At 40.0% G+C, this 13,244-nt stretch overlaps 1 protein-coding gene across 7 annotated transcripts in view; it reads left to right on the top strand.

Annotated features, from left to right (window-relative positions):
* ARFGEF3 (ARFGEF family member 3) overlaps positions 1-13,244 on the top strand; it is an 87,290-nt gene extending 74,046 nt beyond the window's left edge. For all 7 annotated transcript variants that reach the window (XM_030447873.1, XM_030447872.1, XM_030447871.1 and 4 more), the window contains 3 exons: positions 259-389; positions 4,112-5,342; positions 6,098-13,244. In XM_030447873.1, coding sequence (XP_030303733.1) covers positions 259-389; positions 4,112-5,342; positions 6,098-6,289 — 1,554 coding nt within the window. In that variant the 3' untranslated portion in view covers positions 6,290-13,244. The remainder of the gene's footprint in view (positions 1-258; positions 390-4,111; positions 5,343-6,097) is intronic.

Genomic DNA, 13,244 nt, shown 5'->3' with positions numbered 1-13,244 from the left:
AGCTTGTTTTGACATTTGGTATTATGCTTTATGCAGGTTCAAAGAAAAAGATTTCTGTCCTTTTCCCTGTGCTGTACTGGGTGTCTGGAGCTAGCCCATGTCTCTGAGGTTTTTTTACCAAAGCAGAATGCTCCAGAGAGGGTCTGCCTGAGGGGATACCTTGCATTGTCTCCATTGCTGTAAAATAAGTCATCTTTCACTCAGTGCAAGTGAGTGCTATAAACTATAAACTGTTATCTGTAATTTGTTGTTTTCAAGGTCTTCATGCTGGAAACTCAATGCTCCCCAAAGACTCCTAGTAACAAGGAAGGGTTTGAACATGCTCAGTCATGCGTGCTTGTCATCGACCTGCCACCGGATAAGAAACCAAATGGACATACCCAGAGGAGGTAACATATCTTATCAGGAAAATACTGTGTGATTAAAAGCAATATAAAATATCATCAGGCTGGCACAGATGTGAACTAAGCCTGGCAAACTGTGCCTCTTTGTAGGTGTAATCAAAAAAAAGAAATACAACAATAAAATAAAAATTAGGATTTGTGACACAGAAGGCAGAATTTCACTACTGTTGCCTCTCCAAATGTTCTCGTGATCATGCACTGCTGAGTGGGCACATGCAAAAGTTATAGATAAGCCTGTGTCAGAGTCCATAATGTATCCCTTAGAAAGCTAAATAGAGAAAAAAATTCTAATAGATAGTAAAACTTGGTAGGTTACAAATACCTGAAGGACACATAAGGTAAAACGAAGTCTTCAAATACAGGAAATGCTAATTACATAAAGAAGTCTGGGAAGAAAGAAGAAATACTAGGAAAATGTTTCCAATATTGAGATTCTTTTCTTTAAGAAGTAGAGTTTAAAATATCAGTTTGAAGAATGCTTTTAAAGTACTGCATTCTTTTTAATGGTACGTAGCAAATGAAAGCATGTCTGCTTCACTAATCGTCTTTTAAATCCAGTATTATTGGATTAAGAAAGTAGCAAAAAGCTAAGGGATACACAGGAGCAATATAAATTGAAGACACCACATCCAAAGCTGTGAAACTGTCAACATAGTGATCTAGGGAACTTACTTTTGCTTGGCACTTTATTTTGTGGAAGTCCTTCTTACATGTTACCACCTCAGAAACTCATGTGTTTGCATTATAATCTGATTCTGTCAAAGAATATTTCTTTTTGCTTGCACTTTGTTGTTTAAACAACTGCTATACCATCAATAGGGTCAAGAATTCTGCATTCAGGGCTTGTTTTTATATTGCAAGGTATGTAATTCATAGCATGAAAGGGTCTTTCACTAGATACCAAACCTGCTTCTGTACCACTTCGTTCAAAAGTTTTCATTTAAAACTAAACTGTTTCTTGCAACAAGCAGCCATCATGTGATGGTTCTTCTTTGAATGGGCAGCAAGAAAGACCTTGCAAGATGTCTCTATTCTTAAATAACTGTTCAGAGGTTCCCCTAAGAGCAGATTCTCTGTTGCTTCACCTTGAAAGAACAGGACCCTGCACACAGGCAAAGAAGGGCTGTGACCACAGTCTAAACCCTTCCTTCTTAGTGGGAAAATATCTGTTTTATCCAAAGGTTTTCAGATCATTCTTCTTGTTATAATGAATGCAAAGCAAGAGACTCCCCTCTCATGGAACGTAAGGCCATGCAGCTTAACAGGCTGTTTTCATAAAGGTAGCATGGGTCTCCCTTGTCTTTAAGCAAACAAATAAATCTTGCAATTAATACAAACTCTGAATGCTGTCACACCATGCTTTGTCTACACAGCTGCATAAAGCTCATATGCCAGTAGGTAAATGTTACCCCAGCAATGCTCATTTTCACACAGACAGAGGTCAAAAGTTGACTCTGCACTGTTTTTGGTATTATTTGCTACAGCATTGCAGTAATATGCCAGCCATGCATGCTAGTAACTGTGGCCTTCCAAAAGTTTTACTTTAACCTTAGTAGGGTTTCTCTTCCTTTTTTGCTTTTGTTTCCTTAATGCTGCATCGTTTCACAGGAAGCTGGGGTAAGGGAGCTTTTCTTCTTCCTAACAAGTGATATCAGTTCAAAACTTTAGGCAGAATAATGCTATCCTTATCCAGCTTTGGCATTGTGTCTTTTCACCTATAACTCTTTACTAGTTTATTTAGGAATTGAGCAGTATTCCCAAATATCCTTGAAAATTGACTTTCTGGGTATTACAAAGCAAAGCAGATCTCAATTCTGATCCTGTTTTTGAAACAGGATTAGTCTCTTGAAGTCAGTGCAAATACCCATTTAACTTTATACATGCTCTTAAGAGGTTTTTTTGTCTCTGAGTTTCTAGTGATTTTTTACAGCAGAAAACTAATTCCCCATAAAGAGCTGCAATGTATGTATTAAGCATCAAGGATTTAGCACTGTCAGATAATGAGACTATTAAATTTTACTAGTGTATCAGCACTGGCATGGTAAGTGAACTGACATAGGCAAATTAACCCTAGAAACAAAGTTCTGTCTGACCTATAGCTTCTACATGGCCAAGCATATGGTAGTCCCTCAAAAGTCTCAAGTGTTTTTTTTTGTGTTTGGTTTTTTTTTCTTTTTTAAACCGGGGCCATGTGTGTGTTTTTACAAATGTAAATTTTGAGAGTTAAAACACATTTTTTGGATTTTTTTAAAATGTTGCATTCTGAAAACTGAGCTTTGGTATGATTTCTCAAAACCAGTCTTTTTTTGTATTTTGAAAATACTTCTGAAAATTATTTAATGAAAAAAGAATAATTTTTGCAACAGTAAAAAATTAGAGATCTACAACTGAACATCTTATGTTACATGAAGATTTACTTTTACTCCAACCTAAAACTTCAGTACAGGAATCAAACTGAGAAAATCTCTCCCTTACTAGTCAGCAGGGCTTATTAAAATGTCATCTATCATAGTTCCTTAAATCAAAACAACTATTACTGCTTGTACCAGAGCATCAGCTCCATTTCAAATAATGTCAATTCCCTTGTCTTAAACAATTTTTTAAATGCCTTGAGACAGGTTTCATAGTTTATAATTTTAAATCCATGAGATAACCAAACAACAATCCTGTCCCCACCCTTTTTTTCTAGCCTCCCTTGCCTATAAGCCTCTCAATGCTATTTACTAGTGAATAACCTGAAACCTTTGGCTGAGAGATCTTGCCACTCCTGGTTTCTCTGTGCAAATCAAAAATCAGTGAGATCTAGGGCAGCTCACAGCATCTAAGAGGGGCACAGCTACGAATCACCCATTATTACATGTGAGAAATTTCCCATGCTAGGCTCTCAGTGTTCAAGTCAGTCTGTCTTAAGAGCAAACTAAAATGTGCCTTCAGCAAGACTTAAGTTTGTTTGCATGCTCCATTGCACTGCTGTTTCTATAGATTTTTTGTTTGTTTGTTTTTTGTTTTATTTTGTTTTGTTTTTTGGTAGTGGTGGTGATGGTGGTTGGTTGGTTCTTTGTGTTTTAAGAAGTACTCTTGGCATTAGTGAAAGTGGCAACCAAGTGGTAAATTAGTTTTGGCCTCAATTTGGCATGGCAACATTAAGGTTAACTCTAATTCTGGTGAAGAAATTTGAAAGATGTTTCATTTTAGCCAAAGTTCAGGAACAAAAATAGAAAATATAGTCAGGGACCAGTGGCAGAAGTGCTGCATAACTTGCATGTTAACAAATTCCTCAGTTATGACAGGCTGAAATATTGAAAGCAGTTTCAGCTTTCATGAAATTGAAACACAGTATATTTCATTCTTCAAGGTTAGACCTCTCTGGAGAAAAGGACAAAAATGATAATATAGCTTTGTCTTAATACCACCTCTGCACAAGTGCCATGAGTTTGCTTGCTGTGGACAGTTGTCTTTCTGAACCAATATAAGTGGAAGTGTCTTCTCTTCTAGCAAAGTAATTGAAAGAGTAGTGGAAAGACTACACTAGACAGCTTTCTCTTCTTCTACTTTTTTGTAACAAGGCTCTGAAATTTCGCTTTTAATTTACATCTTTAATGTTAGATTCTAAAATATGAAGCATTCCTGTACTTTTATTAAAAACACAATGCACCATTTTAATATTGGTTGGGGTTTTTTTTCCTTCCCATGCTTGGTTTACCAAGTATTCCTTTCAGGACAATAGTGGTGAGCTTACTGTCCCACCAAGTACTGCTCCAGAATTTATATGATATCTTACTGGAAGAATTTGTGAAAGGCCCTTCTAACTTGGAGGAGAAAATGACATTACAAGTACCAGAAAACAAGTTGGCTGGTTTTCTCAGGTACATCTCCATGCAAAACCTGGCCGTCATCTTTGACTTACTGCTGGACTCCTATAGAACAGCCAAAGAATTTGACACCAGACCTGGACTGAAGTGTTTGCTGAAAAAAGTGTCTGGTATTAGTGGAGCTGCCAACTTGTACCGCCAGTCAGCAATGAGCTTCAATATCTACTTCCACGCTTTGCTTTGTGCAATCCTGACAAACCAGGAGAGCATCACTGCAGACCAAGTGAAGGTGATCCTTTTTGAAGATGATGAGAGAAGTACAGACTCATCACAGCAGTGTTCTTCAGAAGATGAAGACATTTTTGAAGAAACTGCCCAGGTCAGTCCCCCACGAGGGAAGGAGAAGAGACAGTGGAGGGCTCGGATACCATCCCTGAGCGTACAGCCCGTCAGCAACGTGGACTGGGGATGGCTAATCAAGAGGCTTCATAAGCTCTGTATGGAACTGTGCAACAACTATATCCAGATGCACCTGGACCTGGAGAATAATGTAGACGAGCCTCCAGTGTTCAGAAGTGACCCTTTCTTTATTTTGCCATCCTTTCACTCAGAAACCTCTACCCCATCAACTGGAGGGCAGTCTGGGAAGGACACACCATCGGAAGATGACAGGAGTCAAATCAGGGACCAACTGGGAGACAGCCTGACACCCAGAGGAGGGAGTGGAGAAATGTTGTTGCTACCCCCACCCCTAAGTCCTAAGCCAGAGAAAAAAGAGCAAACTAGGAAAAAAGAATGGTGGGAGAGTGCTGGTAACAAGATCTACACCATAGCCACTGACAAAACTATCTCTAAGCTCATGTCAGAATACAAGAAAAGAAAGCAGCAACAGGCCATGTCATCCTTCACCAAAGAGGTCAAAGTGGAAAAGAAAGGGGAGCTCCTAGGTTCAAGAGGGCCAGACTCACCCATACTCCAGAGGCCACAACATCTTACAGATCAAGGTCAAATGAGGCATTCATTCAGTGCTGGTCCAGAGATCCTGAGACAAGACAAGAGACCACGCTCAGGATCCACAGTCAGTTCCCTGAATATATCTGTTAGGGATGCCGAGGCCCAGATACAGGTAGGACATACTTGTAGAATGATAATAATAATAATAGCAATACTTTAAAAGTTACCTAGAAATATTTTCAAAGGTACCTAGAAATATTTTTTTCTATTGCTTTTATTATAATGGTTATAATCTCTTCATTAAATATCTTTGTTATATAAAGAAGTCATCATGGTAAGGACTGAATATTTCAGCATCTGGCACTGATAAAAACCTGATTCTATCCTATCAAAAGATAGAAATGTTATCAGGCTGGTACAGCTTTCAAGGTGTTCCTGTGACTGGAGCCAAAGCTGCACGTAGTCCAAAGAACTAAAAATCTGCAGTGAACTACAGTAAACTTGCTGCTTATGCTAAGGGCTTTTGAAAATGTGATGCTGCTTGTCATAATGTTTTTGTACTTAAGGCTTTTTGTCAGTTCCACAGCAGAAATAATGAGCTCTGTTGCTCAACAGAAAATTGTTGTTTGCGTGTCCAAGCGAACAGATCAGTGAAAGCATCAAGCTTGAAAGTCTTTGTTCACTGTGGGGTGAAATAAAAGGTGATGAAGGGGGAGCATGATACCCTCAATACAAAGTCAAACCATGACTTACAGTACTGAATGTGAATTAGAAAGACATCATGAACATTAAATGAATAAGCTGGCTTATTCAGTCCTCTTCATGAGGCTGCAGCCACCACCTATCTTAGTTTCCGCTTCAACTGTTGGACTCATCCATTTAGAAAGGTCTCCTAAATGGCCTTTTTTCTATCAAATTTGTTTGTAGGCATGGACCAACATGGTGCTGACAGTTCTCAACCAGATTCAGGCCCTGCCAGACCAAACTTTCACAGCCCTGCAGCCAGCTGTGTTCCCCTGCATCAGCCAGCTGACCTGCCACGTGACGGACATCCGCGTGCGCCAGGCCGTGCGGGAATGGCTGGGAAGAGTTGGCAGAGTTTATGACATCATCGTTTAAACCTGGCTGTGCTCTGCTCTGCTGCAAAGGGAAGAAGACATCCAAGGTAGACAGCAAAGAAGTACTTGGCATTCAGTAATTGCCTGCTTGTTGGTAACAAATTAAGAAACAATTAGCTTGTTGATGTATATCCTCTGTCCATTTGAGACTCTGTGACCCTCACTCACATTAGCAATGGAAGCAAATCATGAGCGGGTCCGGGAGGGGGAAGGTCTGGAATGGCCCCAAGACCTGCCAATAAATCTGGGTAGGATCTAAAGGGTGACACCTTTCTTTAGCCTTCATTTTAATTCAAATTTGCAACAGTGGGAGCCACATGAAACTGCAAGTGAACTTCCACACTTGCATTTATCTGTGAATGCAACCATCATCTGGATGTCAAGCCAGTAAGGCTATGTAACTTAAAATAAATGAATAAAAAAAAACTTATAAAAGTCAGGAAAAAAAGGTGGGGCTATAGGACAAGTGAAAAGTGACACTTGTTTAAAGTAACTTTTTTCCCTTCTGAAATTAGCATGAGACTGAAAAGCCAAATTAAGATTATTCAAATAGCTATGTCTCACTCACTAGAGAAACTGGAAATTTATTTAGCTCTGAGAAGAGCCTTGAAGTCTAGTCACTAACAAGTGACTATTAAAGTATCCCAGGTCTAGAACTGGTGAACCAAGCACAGACTCTTCATCCTTTCATTGCTCTTGGGGAGTATTGCTTGGAAAGAAATGGCACCTTCAAGCTGAACTCTCTGCAACACTACCCTGGCTGCTTCTTCAGCTATGCCTACAGCTGATCATTTTTTCACATCTAATTGTCCCTAAGGGCAACAGGGAAGTATGTTTTGCTGTTTCCTGTGAAGCTGGGGGTAAGACACACCACGGAACAAGTGCCAGCATCTGCCAATATCCAGCATACAACTAAAGAGAACAGAGATAAAGCATTCCAGTTTGAGCAGCACTGCAGTTACATTATCTTCTGCTTCTACTGGAAACTTGTATGTTTGCTGATATAGAACAGCTCTAGCCAGGAGCATCCGTATCACCTGTGTTTTACTTCGCCCGTCACTCCACACTGAGCTGAATCAAGACGGAAAATGGTCTGAAAGGAAGGCATTTTTCCTGTCTCTTTCCCATTTCTTGTCTGCTGCTGTAAAGAGAAGGGGACAGATCCTCATGGACCTCCCTCTCAGTGCAGCAAAACTATAGCAACTACTACAATTTGCTGATATCGTTAAGGGGTGAGAGAAGGGGAAGAATTTACTATTGTATTATCAAATATATGATGCTCTTCACATTAGACACAGCAAAGGGTTACTTTGCTGTACAAGTCATGTCACAGCCCCTGAGATATTTCTTGTGGCACTCCCATACTACATAATTTGTTGATTAAAAGTGGATTTTAATCTTGGATGACTCCCACAATTATGTTTTCCCAAGACTTTTAGGATTTTAAAATGTGCACACCAACTAAATATACAGCTTCAGTCCCTGCTCCAAAGCATCCTCAAAGTGGCATCTTGTTATATCAGCCCTGGACTTTGCACAACTTTCAGCAACATAAACCTAGGAAAACAGAGGGAGCCAGGAGACTCCACTGAACAGCTATCACCCAAGCTGATGAGTTTACAGAGTCTGCCACTCTCTTCCTGCCTTTTTCTTCCCTGCCCACTTATCGTTTTCACCTGCTAGACTTGTGCAGGGAATATTTGTCCCATAAGTTTCTGTAGTGTCAGTCACAGTACTTTCCTTTCCTTCAAAACTTGCTTTCATGAAATTCTTGCAAGGGCTTAAAAAAATGTCCTTAAAACCAACTCTTTTTTTGTCATCTACCATCATTTATGTATGAATAATTTAACAATTCAATACATTTTTCAATTTTCCCCCAACAGTTTTAATATCAAACTGATCCCTGGGTAAATGGGAGACAAGTGGCATGGTTTGATTTCTGTTGCCATGTCTTTCTTATATATCTTTAGAGTAAAAGGGTAGTTATATTTTTGTTGAAGTTTTTATTGGGCATCTGTACAGAAGTGCTTTTAAAGCATTACATTAACTAGGAAACAACAGAAATCAGTATAATAAATGGTAAGTAAATCACCCAACTCTCCCATTTTGCATTATACATGCACTGAATGGATGCAGATATTTGCTGTAGTAATCTAAAACTAAAGCAAAGCCCTAAATAGTGGTGAAGTAAAATTGGTAGCAATACCACTGGAATCACTCAGGACACCAGAAGAGCAACAAGTATCTCAAATACCCTGTGGTTATATGTTGTGGTTGGAACACTAAAATCCCTCTGTAAAAAGAGAAAGAGAAGCTCTAGGAGTGATTATACCACCACCCCTACCAGCACTCTCAAGCCCATGAACTCAGCATAGCCTGGTGTTATGTGATCAGCCACCATCTTGGCACCCAAAATACCATTTCAAGTTTCTACAAATACCATACTGGAAATGAGTAAGAATAAATTTTCTGTGTCACTATTGCCCTACTTTAAGCTTTGCCCTCCTAATTGTGCACTAAGTACATCACCCTTGATACCTCTGCACATTAACACCCCACCTCTAAGAAGTCATGAGTAATTCCAGAAATTTAATTTAAAAGGAGGGGAGTGAAGGAATTTTTGAAAGAGTAGGTCTCACATCAGCCAAGTTTGACAGGTGCTGCTCTTCCTTGTATGTAAAATGATAAGCAGCTGAGGAGAGCAGGCCATGGCCACTTCAGAAATCATTAATTTGTGATGCAGAGGGGTTTTGATACACCTCCAAAATACAAATAAGTTAAAAATTGAGTTAATGCATCAGATTCTAGTTTAAACAAATTTCTAGTTTAGCCGTAAACATCAGCAAGCCCCAAAGAAGTACAACACTGAACATGTGCAGTCAGTATTTCATTGACCTGTACAGTCTGTTTCATGCATACTTTTGTCCCAAGGCTTTGCCAGCATGCTCCCTTCAGTCCTCACAAAGGAGAGGTCTGACAGAACAGCCCCAGGAAAAGGGTAGTGGCACCAGCCTGCCATACACTTCAGAAGGGGATTCCACAACTCTCAGCACCCCAGGTGTGTCCACCTGTACCACTCTACAGCAGCTTTTCTGCTTTCCACTTGTGAGTAGGGAAGCACCTTGGTCAGCAGGCCTTGTGCCCACATGAATATGTCTTTTTCACATAACCCATTCAAATCCTCACTTACAGCCCTGTAACATAATGCATGAGCTAACAGCAGCATATTACCAGCTTTACTCTTGAATCAGAACATTTGAGCCTTGAAAAACTGGAATCTGTGTATTATAGCCTGAGCCTACTCTTTCTCTTTTTTCTGGTTAATGATTACATTCTTCTCTCTCTCTCTCTTTTTTTTTTTTTTTTTTCTTTTTGGTTTGGTTTTGGTTTTTTGTCACATGTCACTGGCCATTTATTTTTTAAACTATCTGTGGTCATTGGGCATCCTTCTCAGGTACCAGAGCTGCACCTCTGCTGCCTTTGCCTGGCTCACACTGCCCTCCTCAGGGCCACCACAGCAATCCAGAGGCAATGACATCTCCCTTAAGTCTTGCAGGCAGCCAGTGACAGAGAAAGATGCTGTTGGCCAGCATCAGCTGCCTTTACTCACAAGTAATAGCTCATCACCATGCAAATAAAATGCTGAAAAAAAAAGAAGCACACTCATCAGGGAAGTGCTGTTTTTTTGTATAACAGGAGCATAGTCTGACTCCAATCCATAGTTTCAGGCCACTGCCTATGTTTACACTTCCCTCTGTAGTGTGAATATATGCAGATATGAGACAGCTGACATGGTTGTATACCAATTCAAATCGCTCCAGTCATACTCTGAACATTCTGCATAGTTGCAGAGCAATATCCACATTAGTAGGATGTTTATCATGCTCACTGAATTTGTGTCACCAGCACAAGTGTTAATGCATTTGTTCTGGTACCTTGCCCACCATAGCCCTTTCTGAGTTATGTGTCACCATTTCTGAGCCACAGTGTCACCATCATTGTCTTGATTATTGTGCTTTCATGTGTTTAAGATGTTAAGTTACAGACTTAAAACTCTTCACAGGATAAACAATCACTGGAGAATAACTTAGTTTACTATCTAGAAAGAGTTATTAGCAAAAAGCTTTACATAGACCTGAACAAAACTTTGTTTGTAAAACTCCAAGCACAGGCAACACAGCTTTTGCCTCGTCACAGATAAAAAAATTCATGTCCTTTGAACTATAGGGGGCTCATGTCAAGGCCAAGCAGACTTTACACCTGTGACTTGTCAGGTACTTTGCCTTCCAATTTGAGCTTTATATTTTGTTTAAAACCTAAACCTTACTGTATAATTCATGGACAAATCTTCATCTGCTATAATCCCCCCCTCTAAATACCTTGGGTTACCACATGAGATCTCCACCTGCACTTGCTTTAGTAGCATCTCAGTGTTGGTATCTGCACTGCAGAACTCAGTGCAGCACCAGTGTGAAACCAAGTAAGTGTGAAAATGAGTTAGCAAGTAGAGAGGTCCAGCTCCATGTGCTGCCTGTGCTTTGAACCTCTCTCCACAGCTTAGACCCCTGCTTAAAGTGCCTAAGCTGTTGAAATCAATGCAAATGATACAGCTGGGTGCATTTCATACTCAGGACTTGGTCCTTGGATTCTTCAGTCACTACGTATGGGTTCCCAAGTTCTCAGGAAAGGGAAAGTCCTGATCAGTTCCTGATGTCACCTTCTCTGCTGCTGTTCTTTCTACACCTTGTGCTTGAGAAATCCACAAGACACAGCAAGTATTCCCATGCATCCCAGTGCCCCAAAACTAGAACATTCACAAATCCAGTTTTAGCACAAAGGAGGCTGACCACAGCAAGACAAAGTAACTTATTTCTTCCTAGCTCTTCTGTGTAGAAGCTTATTCAGAAACTGAGCATGTGGTTTGGCTATTTTCATCTTTCACATCACATTACTCAGTGCTAAGTAGTTTTAAATTGAAAAAGAAAAAAAGAGTCCTTTTTTCCTTTGCCCTTCCTTTTGTGGGGGTGTGATAAGTTTATGTTTAAACAAGCTATTTACTGAATACTTTGGTTGTAGTAATTTTTTGGAAGGGTTTATGTGTAGTACTAATCATGTCATAGGACACAAAATACAGTTAGGTTTTTCTATTTCTGATCATTCCACCGCTATTGAGAAAATGATGCGATACCATTAATTAAAAAAAAAATACAAACAAACCTTCTCCTTTTTTAAGATAAAAGGACCAAGTTATTGTAGCATAGAAGCACAAATGTTGGATTTTATGCAGTGTAGACAACAGTGTCTGGCAGCTAGAGATCCCTTTCTTCAATTAACTTCCCTTTCTGAGTAGAACTACTGTAAGAATCCAATTTCAGGGTCTCTTGGCAGCCCTCACCAGCAATGCATCTGAGACTCCAGAAAGTTGTACAGCTGCAAGGAAGAAGTCATAGCTCTTCCTTCTTTTGATTCCACTAATCCCCCTCAAAATACAGGCTTTATATGTGACACTAACTGTATAACATCATAGTAAACCAACAGCTTTCACCAAACATGGGGGGGAGGAGGAGGGGTTATTTAAAAAGAAAATGTATATATATTTAAAAAGAAAAAAGCATGTGGCATAAGTATGCATGAGTCTTTTCACTTACTGCTCAGAGGTCTCCAAGCTAAAGAACTAAAAGCAGAGGAAAGAAGAAATGCCCTAATTCTGTGGATACTGGTGGATCCTGGATTAATGCAATAATGAGCTTGCCTGTGGGACCAGATCCCTCAAATCCTCCTTATTTTTGGCAAATTTGCAAGTTGAGGTTTGCATAGTCTCCACTGCCATATTGAATCAGGAAACTGAGTTTATGGAGAGCATTTTTTTTGTTAAGAAACATGGCAACAGGATCTATTTCAATCCTTTTACCCCAACATTCCATTTCTAAAAGGTAGTTTTGTACATCCATAGAGTTCACCTAAGTACCATGGAGCACCAGGACCCTATTCCCTGTGCTGCCATTTGCTTCACCTGCAATGAGTCTGCAGTGAGTTGCTGTCCTTCCATGAGAACTAAGCTGAAAGAACAGAGCTGAGCTATCAGAGACACAGGCAGACAGGTACCAGCAAGGGACAAATATCACCTCCACAAGCAGGCTGTGGCTCCCGAGCCCCCAGCTCTGCAGAGGAAAGCAGGATTTTTGTACCACAGGGAAAACAGCCAGGAAGGGCAGAGCACTGTGTGGTGTCAGAGCCCTGTACTGCACACCATTTGCTGGAGCAGACTGGAGCAAGAGATTGAAAAGTATTCAATGACAACAGTGAGCACATTCTTTGAGTTCCAGTCACTTTCTCTCCCTCACCCCCTTTTTTTGTCATTATTTATGAGACTGCAAACATACTTCCATGGGTCCTTCGACCAGAACTGAAAATTGAAAGCAAGCCAAAGGGAGTTCACACTCCATTTTGCCAAAGATCTAATCCTTTCCTGTTCAAAAATGAAAAAGAAAAAGCCCAAACCAAATTATAATCCATGATGATGGCTGCCATAGGAAGCATTTCACCACAAAACATGATTCCCAGGACTTCACCTCTCTAGCTGTGTATTCAGGAGGAGCCACTAATTCTTCTAAAAGAGACTGTAAATCACCTTGTCAAGCAAGTGCTTACATTGGGTTTACCTTCTACTGAGTTCATACCTACCTGCAATTCCCTGATCTCATCCATCCTTCCTCCCCCAACCCTTCTGCTCTTCTTTAGAAAAACACATCCCTGTGTCCACCACATCCTGTTGTGCTGCTAGCTTGCTTTGGTCCTTGGGTGTCCAGTGGTCAGGCAGTCACTGTGAGCTGGCTTGCAAATTGTATTTTGTGTATATTTTATTCTGACTGAATTCTGAAATGGAAATATTTTAAAACAAGAATTATAAACTATTTATGTTGCTTGTGTTGCAGAATAAAGAAGTAAATGCAAAA

The sequence above is a fragment of the Calypte anna genome, chromosome 3 (assembly GCF_003957555.1).
Source record: "Calypte anna isolate BGI_N300 chromosome 3, bCalAnn1_v1.p, whole genome shotgun sequence".
NCBI classification, from domain to species: domain Eukaryota; kingdom Metazoa; phylum Chordata; class Aves; order Apodiformes; family Trochilidae; genus Calypte; species Calypte anna.
This window is presented reverse-complemented; position numbering and strand designations above follow the sequence as displayed.